General features: G+C 40.0%; 1 protein-coding gene across 2 annotated transcripts in view; it reads right to left on the bottom strand.

Annotated features, from left to right (window-relative positions):
• The window catches only part of magi2b (membrane associated guanylate kinase, WW and PDZ domain containing 2b), a 99,444-nt gene that overhangs the window by 20,978 nt on the left and 62,038 nt on the right, over positions 1-16,428 (bottom strand). For both annotated transcript variants that reach the window (XM_087796733.1, XM_087796734.1), the window contains exons 7-10: positions 8,428-8,485; positions 7,923-8,044; positions 6,412-6,594; positions 867-1,393 (exon numbers count right to left, since the gene is read on the bottom strand). In XM_087796733.1, coding sequence (XP_087652859.1) covers positions 867-1,393; positions 6,412-6,594; positions 7,923-8,044; positions 8,428-8,485 — 890 coding nt within the window. The remainder of the gene's footprint in view (positions 1-866; positions 1,394-6,411; positions 6,595-7,922; positions 8,045-8,427; positions 8,486-16,428) is intronic.

Here is a 16,428-nt window from a genome sequence, read left to right as displayed (position 1 = left end):
CCTATTGAAGGTAAGTAAGTAAGTAATTTTTATTTGTATAGCGCTTTTCCAGACCAGGGTCACAAGGCGCTTAAATAATCAAAACAATATTCAATAAAGTATATACTTTAAAGATCAAGATAAAACTGATAACACAACAGGAGTTCCAGAAAATCAAGGAAAAGCCTAAACAATTAAAAGTGTCTTAAGATGTTTCTTGAAGGAGTCAGTAGATCATCAAACACAGAGGAAGAGGAAGATCGTTCCAAAGCTTAGGAGCAACAGCCTGGAAGGATTTCTCTCCTCTGGACCTGAAGCATGTTCAGGAACCATCAGTAGATTCTGATCCACAGACCTCAGAGCCCGAGCTGGGGTGTAAGGCTGGATCAGATCACTTATGTAAGGAGGAGTCTGACCATGAATAGATCTGAAAGTAAGAACCAGAATTTTAAAATTGATACTGAAAGAAACTGGCAGCCATTGAAGAGTTTTAAGGTTTGGAGAAATGTGAGTTCTTCTACTAGAGGTATGAAGTTCCTCTTTCGTTCTGTCCTGTGAAACTCATGAAGTCTGAAGAGCACAATCTTCCTTCAAGACATGAGTAATAAGTGTTCTGGCGTCTGTGAGTCAGTAGAAAAGTTTCTGCACATTGACGACCGTACCAGGGAATTAAAAAGTCTGTGTTTGTTATCTCAATCTCACGCACTGTGTTGAACTAATTAAATTTTGTTTGACCTGCCGTCTCATCTCGGCCTCGGGCCTGCTTGTAGAAACTCAACTGACGACTTGAATTTCACACTTGACGGGACACTGTCACTCGCTGGATCTACGACTCGAGCCTTTTTTTTTTTTTACTAATTATTACGGGATCCAGACGCAAACATCACCTGCTTGACTCTCTGTCCGGTGGGACTGTCCGCGATGGTGAAGCCGAAACCCTCCGATCCTTTCACCATGGTGACGGTCAGCAGCTCCGCCTGCGCCGCCGCGCCGGCGACCCCCGCCGTGCCCGACGAGGCCATGGACACGTTGTCGTCGTGGGGCGTGAGGGCGGAGGAAGAGCCCGGGGTGGTGGGGGGCAGGGACGAGCCGTCCAGATGCGTGTCCCCGGGGTGAGACCCCCCGGCCTGGGCCAGGGCCTGACCCGGCAGCTGGGAGCTCAGCGAGAGGTACTCCAGGTACGGGTCGTAGGTTCCGCGCCCGTTCACGACCAGCGACCGGTGTTCCAGCCCGATGGGCGTCATCGACGCGTTGGACGCCGCGTTGGGGTCCTCGGGGTCGAAGGGCAGCGGGTAGCCTCGGCACAGCACCAGGGTCACGCTCTGTCCGATGGGGACGGACTGGAAGAGCTTGACCACGTCGGCGTGCGTGGTTCCCAGCACGCAGATGTCGTTGATGTAGACGATGACGTCGCCTGAGAAGAAGCACATGGAGGACGCTTGAGTGGAGATCTCAGCTTCAGTGCCGTCTGTTGCTCCGGCTGTCAATCATCTGCAGCAACACAAATACCAGCTGAACACTCGTGGAAGTGGAGAGAAGAGATCGATGTGTGCGTCTGCACGTAAATGTCAAACAACACAAAAGACTGTGTGTGTGTATCTCAGCTTGTAGTTAGCAGAGGTCTGCGGGTCAATTCTGTGTGATCTTCTGACTCCCTTGTGTGTATATCAACATTTCTCTTTTGTCGTGATGCCACAAACAAACAATGTGCACTTGTGTTGTGACTTAATGTTGTTGTGTTCTGACGTAATGTTGTTGTGTTGTGACTTAATGTTGTTATGTTGTGACTTAATGTTGTTGTGTTGTGTCTTAATGTTGTTGTATTGTGTGCTTAATGTTGTTGTGTTGTGACGTAATGTTGTTGTGTTGTGACTTAATGTTGTTGTGTTGTGTCTTAATGTTGTTGTATTGTGTGCTTAATGTTGTTGTGTTGTGACGTAATGTTGTTGTGTTGTGACTTAATGTTGTTATGTTGTGACTTAATGTTGTTATGTTGTGACTTAATGTTGTTGTGTTGTGACTTAATGTTGTTGTGTTGTGGCTTAATGTTGTTGTATTGTGTGCTTAATGTTGTTGTGTTGTGACGTAATGTTGTTGTGTTGTGACTTAATGTTGTTATGTTGTGACTTAATGTTGTTGTATTATGTCTTAATGTTGTTGTATTGTGTGCTTAATGTTGTTGTGTTGTGACGTAATGTTGTTGTGTTGTGACTTAATGTTGTTATGTTGTGACTTAATGTTGTTGTGTTGTGTCTTAATGTTGTTGTATTGTGTGCTTAATGTTGTTGTGTTGTGACGTAATGTTGTTGTGTTGTGACTTAATGTTGTTATGTTGTGACTTAATGTTGTTGTGTTGTGTCTTAATGTTGTTGTATTGTGTGCTTAATGTTGTTGTGTTGTGACTTAATGTTGTTGTGTGGTGACTTAATGTTATGTTGTGACTTAATGTTGTTATGTTGTGACTTAATGTTGTTATGTTGTGACTTAATGTTGTTATGTTGTGACTTAATGTTGTTGTGTTGTGTGCCTAATGTTGTTGTGTTGTGACGTAATGTTGTTGTGTTGTGACGTAATGTTGTTATGTTGTGACTTAATGTTGTTATGTTGTGACTTAATGTTGTTATGTTGTGACTTAATGTTGTTATGTTGTGACTTAATGTTGTGACTTAATGTTGTTGTGTTGTGACATAATGTTGTTGTGTTGTGACTTAATGTTGTTATGTTGTGACATAATGTTGTTGTGTTGTGACTTAATGTTGTTGTGTTGTGACTTAATGTTGTTATGTTGTGACTTAATGTTGTTATGTTGTGACTTAATGTTGTTATGTTGTGACTTAATGTTGTTATGTTGTGACTTAATGTTGTGACTTAATGTTGTTGTGTTGTGACATAATGTTGTTGTGTTGTGACTTAATGTTGTTGTGTTGTGACTTAATGTTGTTATGTTGTGACTTAATGTTGTGACTTAATGTTGTTGTGTTGTGACATAATGTTGTTATGTTGTGACTTAATGTTGTTATGTTGTGACTTAATGTTGTGACTTAATGTTGTTGTGTTGTGACATAATGTTGTTGTGTTGTGACTTAATGTTGTTATGTTGTGACTTAATGTTGTTATGCTGTGACTTAATGTTGTGACATAATGTTGTTGTGTTGTGACTTAATGTTGTTATGTTGTGACTTAATGTTGTTGTGTTGTGACGTAATGTTGTTATGTTGTGACGTAATGTTGTTGTGTTGTGACGTAATGTTGTTATGTTGTGACTTAATGTTGTTATGTTGTGACTTAATGTTGTTATGTTATGACTTAATGTTGTTATGTTGTGACTTAATGTTGTTATGTTGTGACTTAATGTTGTTATGTTGTGACTTAATGTTGTTATGTTGTGACTTAATGTTGTGACTTAATGTTGTTGTGTTGTGACGTAATGTTGTTGTGTTGTGACTTAATGTTGTGACTTAATGTTGTTATGTTATGACTTAATGTTGTTATGTTGTGACTTAATGTTGTTGTGTTGTGACGTAATGTTGTTGTGTTGTGACTTAATGTTGTTATGTTGTGACTTAATGTTGTTATGTTGTGACTTAATGTTGTTGGCTTTTGCATTAGTGGTGAGCTTCCTCAGCCACCGTAGTATGTGCTACGACACATTAATACTGATTTATTATTTCAGAGTAAGAGGTAAAAAGTATAATTTAACACCAGCCTCACAGTTTATCACCGTCAGTAGGGACGTGTCAAACAAATCACCTTCACTTGGTTCCCTTTTAAGAATCCTCACACCTGCCTGCCGGTTGATCAAAGTCTGTGGTGACACCAGAGGTGGAACGACTGACTAATGCTGCGGCAGATTCTCTGTCAGCGCCGGTGTCGTCTAAACGCGAGGAAAGCTATGGATTTCAGCGCCGTAGTCACAGTCCCCCTGACAAATGCCGCCGCTTTAAATCCTCTATTTCACACCTCTTGAGGCACCATGTCTCGCGCACGTGCGCTAAAGCGTATATGCATGTCACATGCACACACCTCGAGCAGGCCGTTAATCTGGCAGGAGGACTGAGGGCGTGTGACGCCTGTGGAACATGGAGGAGAGAAGAGCAGAAGGTTGAGGCGGTCGGTGAGTAAGATGTAGAGGTGGATGAAGAAAAGAGCTCTGACCATGAGCGAGACATGTTCCCGGGGAGTCACAAGGACACCCGGGTGGACGGCTTTTCCTTTAAAGACTGGCGAAGGACTTGCAAAAATCTTTCTTTTGTAGGGAGCGGCCCCTGATGCCCTGAATGCAGCCGCGGTCCCTGCCAGGATAAAAACATGTTTCCACCTCCTCCTGCTTCAGGGAGGATCAGAGGAACAAAGATCCCGGCCAAGATTAAAACACTCCTTCTGGTGCCACATAGAAAATTCATGAGACAATATCACCAAGTGCTCACGTCGGAGCCATGAATCAAAGCAAAAAACACCTGTGGGGTCCATCGTGAGGACGAGAGCGAGAACCTGTTGCTGTAACTCTGTCTAATGTTGCCATCAACACTTGCTCACATCACCACAATCTTTTATTTCCATCACCACGCCTGGTGAACTCACCGGAGTCAAGATATGGACCGGGCTCGTGTTCCAGTATTGATTCAGCGGCGGAGGAAGCGTGCTGTGGTGACTCACCGTCTAATAAAAACTTATTTTTTAATGCATCTGTTTGTTGTTATTGGATCACAACAGCTCATAATCACGCTGCAACAGAAACTCCACTTCAAGCCGATTATCTTTTAAGACCTCTAGCGTGGAGAGAAACTGATTGAAACTGGGATTTTAAGCGTCGCTGAATTATTAAAGACGGTCGGATGTTGTCCAGAGAGCGCGGTGTAAGTGTAACCTGGAGTTACCTCATCATCACATCCACCGGCGCCGTGAACATCATTTCATAGCTTTCATATGTAGCGTGGGTTTACTCCGAGCACTCCAGTTGATGGAGAACACCAAGTGTGTGTCTTTCAGGGTGTCACTTGTTTCTCGCCCGAAGTAGCTGGGATACACTCCAGCCCACCCACAACCCCCGACACGGTGGTAGAGAAAGAATGAATGAATCCAAGAATGAATGATGACGATGTAACTAGCAGAAGTACCTGCTGCTGCTCAGGGATATACACACGATTAAAATATACTAATTTAGTTTTTAATTTTCTCTTCTCACTTTAAAATGCTTGCATGGACTTAACAGAGTTTTTTTTTTTAGTCGATCGAAAACAGAAACACAAAAAATATGCGAAGGCGAGTTAAAAGAAGGCCAAAATACTTTTTAAATACTGTAAATGTCTTCATATCTGAGGTACAAAGCACTAATTAAAAACCTTGACGAAGAAAATGATTCACGCTATTGTAGCACGAATTATAAAGGAGTAGTTAGCGCACTCGTTTTTGGTCTTTTTGTCCTTTGGAGACGAACAAGGACAAAAACGTAAAATCAGGATTAAACCAGATACAGAGAAGATCATGGCGGCCAATTTAAGAAGATCTTTGTAGCACCGTAAGAGAACTAAGCTGATTCAAGTGCCCTTTATAGATATAGATTAACATTTATGTTAACAAAGAAAGATCCTCGACAGATCCTAGAAGGTGCCACGATAACAATGTAAACACTTTAATTTAGATTTTTTTCTTGTTAATAGTTCCTAAATGACTTTCTTTTTCAAAATAATCTTCTATTTAAATCATTTGGGATTTATTTTGGATTTTCTTTCTATATATGTCTGTCTTTTTTTCCCCTAGAAACATGCTTTTTCCTAACCTTAAAATGACTAAACTGTACTTTCTATCCATCCATCCATCCATCTATATTTCCCTCTCTTTATTTCATAGAAAATATTTCTTTACATATATTTTTGCATTAAAAAACTACTGCTTTCCAAATTCATCTTGATCATCTTTCCATTATAGGTAAAATTAATGTAATATTTCAAGAAGGTTTAGACCTTAAATTACATATATTTTACATATTTATATTTACATATATACATATTTTATTTTAATCATTACCAACAATAAATGAATATGCTTTAAATGTAGTTGTATTTTGTATTAAACATTTATAAAATAATATTTATTTCACCATAATTCATCCTATACATATATTTGTTGTCACTTAATTGTTGTTAAATGCTTAATTGTCACTTAAATGCTGTTGTCATTTAATTAAATGTATTATGGATGACTTCTTTTTTTTTTATTTGTGTAATTAGGTTAGTTACTAATAGTAAATGATGATCTTTTCGGAGGCACAGTCAAAGAGTCGTGTAGTTTAAATACAGTTTCCTGGTCTGGGTTAAACTCCTCTCGTTCCACTAACAGATCAACAGATCAAACCAGTGGATCATCTCTCCAAACATTCCATCGCAGCATCACAGACTAAAGTGGATTCCTCACACCTGAGCGCACACATACCTGTGTCCATCTTGCTGTCTTGAGCGGCCGGTCCTTCAGGGATGACGCTCTTCACCTGCAGGAACTCGTCGGGCTCGTCGCCTCCGATGATGGTGAAGCCGAAGCCCATGTTGCTCTTCATCAGGGCCGTGGACAGGAAGTTGCCCTTCAGCTGCGTCGGGTCCCTCGTGAACAAGGGTTTCTCTGCAGGAACACAGATGGCATATTTGCCATTTTTTTTAAATGTAAAGTTTTTAAATCAATAGAAACTGACTGTGGGGTTAAAGCGGAATATGTTCCATGTTTTTTTGAACAGATTTTCTTCAGAAATTAAGCATGTTCTGCATCTTTTTTAAGCTAAAGAAGGATTTTTTTTAAATGTTGATGCAGATTTTTTGCTGGTTGTTGAACCATCCATCTCTGAGGGAGCATCACAAATCCCATCCCAGTGACCACATCTTGTGTTTATCTGCTTCCTTCACTGCTCCGTTAACCTGCTGCACATCCTTCCTTACAGTCCGACTCCTGACACACGCTCGCAGATGTTGATACTTCCTCTTATGAAGCATCAGATCTCGCTCTAGTCTGGTTCCTGCTCATGTGTGAGCCTGGATCTACCCACTCCTGCCCCGAGGACAAAGATGTTCTCAGCCCCCCAACACCCTCCCCCCCGCTCTGCCAACTCCTATTTAGCACCCAGCGATGTGGCGAGTTCATCTCAGAGGTCATGGATATAAAATCCAAACAATAGAGGTGAGTAAAAAAGAGCTTCTACTACAAGTTGGCTTTTTTTTTTTTTTTAAAGTAAACACTGACAACAAGAAACGTTGTTGCTCTGACAACGAGTCCTACAGATCCATTCAAAATGAACTAATGCTGTGAGAGAAGAAGACAACACGATCAGGAAACATGTTTGTGGCCTTGATTCCAGCTTCATTATTTTTAGTCACGCTTCATCCAAGTTATTCATTCATCAAGTCCAATTATATCTCGACATCATTTTATTTTCTCTCTACATGACATGACGCCTCTGGACGGAATTTGGGAAAACAAATGTACAAACACAAGATTAAATAAATCAGTTTGTCTATTGATGACTTTGGAGGTTAAAGTTCCAAAAGCAATATTTGTATTTTCTATTTCTGTATATAGTTTAAGCCTTTAGATGACATGACACTGGCATCACAGCATTCAAAACGTCAAAATAAAAGCTTTGATATATAAAGGAAACACCCATGACTGTGAGAACCGTCACATTTACAAAGACTTTTTAAACGTTTTTTTTTATACAATTAAAAATGTTATCTATTTTACATTCTCTGGTTGAAATATTCAGTTTATAAGAGAGCTACTTCAAATCCTCACAGGGGACGCAAATGGATGCTTTAACGCGTCATTCGGTGGCAGAACTCTCACAAATGAATCCACGATTTTAAAAGCACAGAAAAGACTATCAGCGTTGGAAGACATTTTTTATTATGACCTGCTGTGACTCGACGTGTGTCTGGGAAGAGTCAACAATGGCGACTCACCTCTGTAAATGGTGGGCAGCGGGAGAGCAGAGAGCCCCTGACTCTGCATCTGTCTCTGCTGCTCCAGGCGTCTCTTGGCCTCCAGGACCGGATTCTCAAACTGAGTCCTTCGGTTGATGTGGCTGCGACAAGAAGAAACAACGTTAAAGACACCAGAGAATACTCGACTCCGCGACTACAAAACCGGATCGTCCGTCTCAAACATGTATCGGTACTTTGATGTAACACTGGAAGCAGATGTGATCTTGTTGCATCACGACCTTAAAACTGCTTCTTTAATCTTTCAAAACACTCTCGGAATAATGTCAGTAATGTTGCAGCAGTAAACGCACTCTCCGTTCCTTTAATTATGGCTCAATTTCTCTGTGGAAAAACGGCATGGAGCGACAAACAAGACGTGAAGATGCCAACATTCATAATTCACAAGGACGTGTTAACCACAGAAATGCATTTCCTGTTTGACTAGCGAGCGCCAGGTTTTAACCCGGTCAACTGGGACACTTACTCTACGTAGTAGCTGCCATAGATAGGGTCGTCTATCTTCTCCCAGCCATAGGGAAGCTCTGGAAGAGAAGGAAGCAGGCGAGGGAGATGAAGTCAGTTTAGAGCAGAGTAACACAACACATTGAGGTGCATCGTCCGTTAAACCGACGGCACTTCGGTCGGACCGGAACGACAACACCGTCGAGAGTAGAACCGTTAAAGGTCTGTTCTTGTTTTCAAAACATTCCATTTCCTTTGAATCGATCCTCTGATGCTTCTTTTATTGAACCCTCACATCTGTCGTACGATGTACTTTTCACTCTCCTAGTGTTACAGACCAGCAACAGGCCTCGTCTACGAACATTTTGTTTCACATAATCCTCGGAGGAATCTCATTTTTATTGGGAGAAAATGCAGAGTATTCCGAGGACAAGTGCTTTTAGTCTCAGCCTTTTTTCTGAGGCAACCTTGATCTTAAAGCTTTTTTCATTACTAGCATAAGAGGCAGTTAAAATGCTGGCTTTTAATATTGAAGGACTTTTCCAGAATTCTTCTTTTGTAACTTACAGGAAAACAAACAGATGTGAAACTTGACTAAATAACCATTTTTTTTACCAGAAAGAAAGGGGGGAAAAAATATATATTTTTACGTAATATTTATGCAAAAAATGCTCAACATTGAATGATCAACAACAACAAGGACCGCTTTACTAAATAGTTGGGTTTTTGTCTTTGCACTTAGCAATGCACTTTTAATCCAATATGTTTTACACATGCTTTGATTACGTTATCTTTTCTTTCTGAGTTTTAATCTTTGTTAGTTGCACAAGTGAGGACAGTTTATTTTACATCATAGATGATCAGGTGACGACAAAAAGTCAATTTAGATATTTTCCTGACAATGTGTCAACTTTGTTTCGACGTCTTCAAAATCTTTTATTAAATCTTTCATTCAATCGGTAGTTTTGGATGTCAAAGGATTTAAGCAGGAATAATGTTTTACTCTGACGGTCAGATAAACCGGTATAAGAGGGTGTTTGTCGCCCAGTTGGTTAATGAGACACTGTTTTTTTGAGTCACAGGTTTTAAAAAAAGCTTTTTTAAGCTCTGTCATGTGTCTGGTGAGACAGAGTCTCTTAATTATTAAGCACTTTCCTCTAAGTTGTCTTCATAAAAATCCAAACTTTTTACAGAACTACGATTAAGAAAATGTGAATTAAAAAAAACTTTTTTTTTAATTATTGGAAACAGAATAATCAAACTCTATATATAAGAAATGTATTAATTTAGAAAATATTCCATTTAACAAATGTAATTATTAAAAAGCAAAACACTGATTCATTCATTTGTGTCAATAGATTTAACTTTTCAATAAGCAAATCATTTAATTAAATTATTTAAAAAAATTATTCAACATTTGAGATATTCTATATTCAATATTCTGCTGACTCTGAAATACTTCCATACACATACATCTAAATGAAATGTTTACATAAGCAATGACCTCACTATTGGAAATGAAAGAGCTGAGCTAGAACTCCACCTTCAAACATTAGTCCAAGCATCGCCTCAGAGACAATGTTGTCATTTTAGTCATAGAGTCTCAGGTAGCTCAGACATCACAGCCTCAGGTGAAATGTGTGTGTGTGTGTTTTTGTTTGCGTGTGTGTGTAGCAATTATCATTTCTCGGCTCTCGTGTCGACCCGCCGTGTCCATGACACGTCCAGCACCTCAAACGACGCCTCAAGTCCTCCAGGCCCCGAGATCAGATGCCTTCACACTCCATACCACCTTAAAATTCCCACTCAGCCACCTTAAATGTCGACCTAACTCCTGCTCCTGTCTGTGCCCTCTCCGAAACACAGTTTCCATGGAAACCACCAGTCCAAGTGTCTCTTTTTTTTTCCTCCACAGAATGAGCTGAGGGCTCTGTCTTGTGCTGTGTGTGTGTGTGTGTTTGCATTCTTGATTCTACAAGTGTGAGAGCAGTAAAGTAAGGTTATATGTTAAACAGGCGAGTAGATGTAGAATATTTGACTTGTGTGAACAGAAGAGACACACACAGAACAAGCGGGGAGAGAAATTGCGGTTAAATAATTTGTGATCCTAAATTGTGTGTTTGTCCTGCGTCGTCGTCGTCCTCTTTTCTTGCCCCAGACTTTAGGTTTACTTAAATAAATGAAGGTGGAAAAGTTCCAACGAAGCGACTGATAAGAAGCTGGTCAAATGGAAACAGCCGCCGGCTTAGATGTTTAAATCTCTGGTACGATTTAACTAACTCTGCTCTGTGATCTAGGCCACCAATTTGCACATGCGTTTCTATTCTGACTGCCGACTCGCCTCGCGTTGCACCGACTGGCCTCAGATGATCATTAATATATGAAAAAGAAGTTCAAAGAGTCTGCAGCAGGAGGAATGACTGGAGCTGGTGATTCTAACACGTTAAGATTATTGAACTTGCTGTGGTGCCACTACAATCCTGCAGCTACGAGGAGGATCGTTTGACTTGGTTTGACTGGCATCAAAAAAAAGACTGACCATTCAAACTGTGATGAAACATGGTTTTCTTTCTTAATGCCAAACGTGTGTCACACATGTGTCAGTGCAGCCGTGAATATCTGCTGCACCAGTGATCAGTCTTCGAGGATTACGAGGCTTATGAGGTGACTTACACAAATATCAACGTCGTGTCAAGAGATGACAGCAAACAAACTCTCAGTCACAGCGAGAAAAACAAGCTTGAATTTACTTTTTACGTTTTAAGAGTTTTAATAAACAACTTCCCTGCCAAAATACATCTGAGGAGGATTAGAAAGCATTTCAAGGCTGGACTTGTTTACACAGCAAACATTTTAGTTTAACTCATTTTGTTTTATTTATTTTTACAAATCTTCCTTTTCCCATTTCCCTGATCTGACTAATGGAACACAGGACCTCCATGTGGTTCTGGTTTCAGGTTCTTATCTTCAGTTTCTGTCTACTTCCTGGTTCAGTCAGGAATAGTCCATCACTACAAGATATTGAACTCCTTAGTGATGGACTCCTGTGTTGTTCCCTGTGTTATCTTGAACTTTTAAGTATATATTTTATTGAGTATTGTTTTGAATGTTTAAGCGCTTTGTGACCCTGGTCTGGAAAAGCGCTATATAAATATAAATTACTTACTTACTTACTATTATTATGGTACTTACTCTACTTTGTGTTATTCATTAAATTGTATTATTCCCTCTGTACGTTGTTGTCGCCCAGCAAACTGTACATCAATGATAAGCAGGAGGATGGAAGTTTCTGTATAATTATTGACGTCTATAATCCTTCTTATCTTATCTTAAACACTGCCGTCTTTATAACATGAACATGCTTCAACTACTTTGATATTGAGAACCACCATGTGACTGGCCACTCAAAATGAATTTATGGGCCAGATATGGTAAGTAAGTAAGTAAGTAAGTAAGTAATTGTTATTCAATATTCAATAAAGTAAATACTTTAAAGGTCAGTTTGACACTTTGGATTTTGTAATATTAATAAAAATAATTATGTAGAGACATTATAAGAGGAGAGATATTCGTCGATTTGTAGGGCAAAATAGCCAAAAACCATGATTAAAGTGAAGATTTGAAGCACATGTTGTTAGCGTACGTAACTATGACAACAAGTCCATTAACAATAACAAAAGTTTCTCTTTTCCTTTCAACGGGCCTTCAGCTGTACAAAATACCATCCATCTGTTTTTTCTATTTCTCCTCGCGACTAGGTGCACTTGTCGGGTGGAGAGTGTGATGTTGTGGACCCGAGTGAGCAGACGAGCAAGAAAGAAACAGCCAGAAGCAGAATAAGGGAAACTAAAGAAGACGCAAGAAGGTCCCGGGGAGGTGATGGGGTGTGAAAATAGTGATGCAAGGCAGAGGTAATGTTTAAGCATGAGTCTTTCTTTTAAAGGCCACGTGCGAGTGGCCGAACTGTGATGGAGGCTAAACCCTCCTTGTGACGGTCGTCACCTTCTGTCTCTGTCACTTTGCTTCAACGTCCTCCTCAAAAGCAAGAACCACCGTTAGAATGGGTTGAGAGTATGACAGTGATTTAAAGCCTTTTTTTTTCCTTGGGTGAGAAAGATGAGCTTTGGTTACGTAAGGAAGGAACTCGCCGGACTAAAAAAGTCTGAGTTGGATTTGAAATGACAGCCTTTGAACTCAGCGGAGACACCGAGCCACATGCGAGCGCTGAAGGTAAACAGCTCCGGACAGAAATAATAACCACCCGTCGAAGGAGAATCGTTTCCTTCAAAATGTGCTCGGCGTTCAACGCTCTTGCATCACTGCAGTCAAAACATCAGCCAGAAACAAGAATATGAATGGAAACGTTCATTATGCAGACATTAAATGAGCGTGTTGTTACAGCTGCGAGGATGTTGTTTTGCTAACGTGTGACGCAAGCGTGAGTCAGGACTGACGGATGCTGTAGTTCCCTTCTGCCGTCCGTGCGGCGGCTGCCCCGCTCAAACTGAATCAAAATATGTCTCCTGGCATCTCAGCCTGGAAGACATCGCTTCAGAGGTGCTGCGAGAGGATGCGTCATCGAGGATCTCGGCGATGGAGACCGACTTGGATTCAATATTGCTCGATATTACCGAAAATAGACGCTAGCTAATCTCCTCCACAAAGCAGGGAAAATACCAAACACTTATTTTAGCCGAGACTGAGATTCATGCTTTTTCTCCTAGTGGACCCCAAACATGTTCTGGTCAATGAGGCTCCACTGCAACGCTTGCACTCTAGGTGGAGCGAGGAGCAGCTAGACCAGCAGGGGGCGATCACAGTCCTGAAGGGGCCCTTTGACTGTATTCATGTGGCCCCATGAGGTCAGAGTAGAACTGACCCGAGTAGAGCATTTGGCAGACGACACGTTTTATTTTGTGTTTATTATTGTATTAACTCTTAATTTAAGTTTTATTAGTTCTTTTGAACTTCTTTTCTGGACTTCTATTCTTTTTAAAATATTTTTTGACCCTCAATTCTACGAGTGGATATTGATTTCATATTAAAAAATGAAAGTTATCTTATATATATTTTTAAAATAAATTACTGCATACTGGGCTCTTTTTCCTTTTTTACTTGTGTTGTTTTTTTTTTTTTACAGCCCCTCGCAACCCTCACACTATATAATGTGGCCCCTGAGGTAATAGAATCCAGCCCTGGTATACAGTGACTGTTGTTAGTGGCCGTCAAGCCAAAGAAAAAAACTTAACAACGAGAAAAAGCATCAATTAGACGGGAAGTCTAGAGTTAGTTCTGGTCCAAGGCGCCTGCACAGGAAGCCACCTCTCCTCAAGCAACAGGCGCCAGATTATAATTGCTGAGTCATGGCGTATAACTTCTATATTCTTCTCTTGGTTCCATTTTTTGTGGGTTACTTTTTCTCATTCTTAGAATTTTGTTCTTCTAGTGCCAGTGCCTACTTTTTGTTGTTTTCTTCAGCAAGTGTTTTTAGGGTCACTGCTCTCTTTGTTATTTTGTTCTTCCTAAGGCTTTCTAAGATGTCCACTCTATTTGTGATGCACTTTGAGTTTACTTGGACTGTTAGGTGGAGACTTGAAATCCTGGTCATTCTTCATTTTACATTTATTTTTTGGAGCTTTTATATTCGGGATAAATCGTGTGCAATTTTCCTTGTTTGTTGGTTGTTCAGTCGTTTGGGTCTGAATCTAATCAGATCTTCACTTCGAGTTGAACAAATAATAATAAAGATATGTAAAAAATAATTAAGTTAGCTGACAAAACATTTCGCCGTGGTCAGTGTTACAGTTTGACCTCATGACGTCCAGACGATTACAGTCAATTTTCCCTGAACTGGACGTTCACAGTAACTGAAAAAAGAGAAGTTTCTGCCTCGACGTTTCATTGTTGTAATGATGAGGACGCTGCAGTTAGAGAGATGTAAGGACTGCTGTGGGAATATCAGTGAAAATAAAAGCTTTTATATACCTTTTCACAAGTCCTGCAGCCAGAAACATTCACACTAACTTCAGGAAAACTTTTGAGTCCTGAAATGGCCCGACCAGGGTCGGACGTGAACCCTGCAGAGGGAGAGTGTAAAATGACTTGGCTCCGGCCGAGCACATCCAGCGAGGCCGAGTCTGATTTATTCTGCCGGGAGAGATTGAAAGGAAAGCTCCAATAAAATAAAAAATAAAAAAGGTGTGCCAAGTTTTAGGATCACCTCCAGGAAGGCTGTATTTCAGCCAAAAGGCGCTTTAAACCTGTTTCTGATAATGTACATCTTCATGACCATCAGGACCAGAACATAAAAAGTATTTTGAGATGACAAAAAATTCTATTCAAAGAGGAAAATAAGTTACTGTGCAGCAAAAAAAATTATATATATTCAAACATCTTTAACGACTAGTAAATATCTTTAGCCTAAGATTGTAAATATGATTTAAATGAACGTCAACAATGGAAAAAGCATTATAATGAATTGCAATAATTTGATGTTGCAACTTTAAGTAAAATAATGTACAGCAGAGAGGATTTTTTTAACCCCTGTGTTGTCTTTGGGTCAAAGTGACCCAGAGGCCTGAAAAAAAATGTGTTTGTGGTATCCCTTGAGGACACTAAGGACCTACATAAGTAAAAAGCATTATACTTGTTTTAATGACAAAAAATGCTCCAATGTCTACTTTATGACTGATTAGGATTTGGGAGAGTTTCCTTTTAGAATATATAAGGACTTCTGGTCACAATATATCAAATATGTACATCAGCCAATTATAATCATTCATCCTCACTACTACATTTGTCACTGTGGCGAGTTCAGGTGCATATCCGTGCATCAAAAATACTAACTTGGCACATTTTTATTTTGTACTTTTGAAAGACCCTTGACACTGAAAATAATGGACAGGTTTGTCCATGTTTTACTACAAGTTATCTGGCGAGTAAATGTACAGATAATAAAAGATCATAATTCCTTCAGGTGGTTTTTCCCACAAGAAGGTAAAGAAAAAAATGTGACCTACTGACTCAAATGTTTGTTTCTGTGCCTGACAACCCTCGAGTCCTATAAACGTCAACGAATGAGGAGAAAAACAGGAGACCAGATGGAGCCAAAAACCACAGTTGTAACGTTAAAACAAAAATATATATCTTGGAAGCATTACGGTTGACAGAAAGTTGGCAGGAAAAAAAATGCCGCTGTAAGTAAAAAGAAACAATCAACGGTTTGACGGTCGACTATTGTGTGTGTATGTGTGTGTGTTTGTGTTTAGTCCAGCAGAGTTATTAACATTCCCCTCACAGTCCACTCCTTCAGCGGGCAGAGTAAGACGGGGGTTACAAGGACTCAAGGTGCTACAGAGAGAGAGAGAGAAAAAGGAAAGAGAAGGAGATGGAAAAGGTGCAGAAGATTGAAACGTAGGTGAAGAGAGTTATTGATTGCTATCTGTCACCAGTGGCTCAAGTGTGCGACAGCACATACGTTCATCATCTTCATACATCATACGCCGATCCTCACTTCAGCTGCAACACTTGAGCGACTCGCGAGGAGATTCTTTAAGGAAGAAGAGCAGCGATAGTGTTCATCGCTCCACGTACTCATGTCAGTGAGCAGCAGCACCACACGTATTTTGATTTACGGCTCAAAATATCACTAAGCAATAATTACCGCCTCAAGGTCGGACATGTGCGCTGGTCACAAATAACATCCCAGATGAAACATGGTGACAAATTGATAAATATAGACTTGTGTTGCACCTCTGAAAAAATGTGATATTCTTCAATTTAGTAACTCTAAACTTTACAAGGTACATTTTTTTTATTAAAGCCACGAAATAACATTTCTCCCCAACAACATTATGGTCCATCATATTGTGTATTAATATTCACAAAAAATATATTTCTAAACCAATTGAATAACATTTCTAAAACAATTGAAAATGCAGAGTTGGGTGTTCTCTTGCAACTGAGCTACACGGGGAAGTTCAGGGGAGAAAACTGCCATTCATGAAATACAGGATTTAGATTA

This window comes from Callionymus lyra, chromosome 8 (genome assembly GCF_982586985.1).
Source record: "Callionymus lyra chromosome 8, fCalLyr1.hap1.1, whole genome shotgun sequence".
Taxonomy (NCBI): Eukaryota; Metazoa; Chordata; class Actinopteri; order Syngnathiformes; family Callionymidae; genus Callionymus; species Callionymus lyra.
This window is presented reverse-complemented; position numbering and strand designations above follow the sequence as displayed.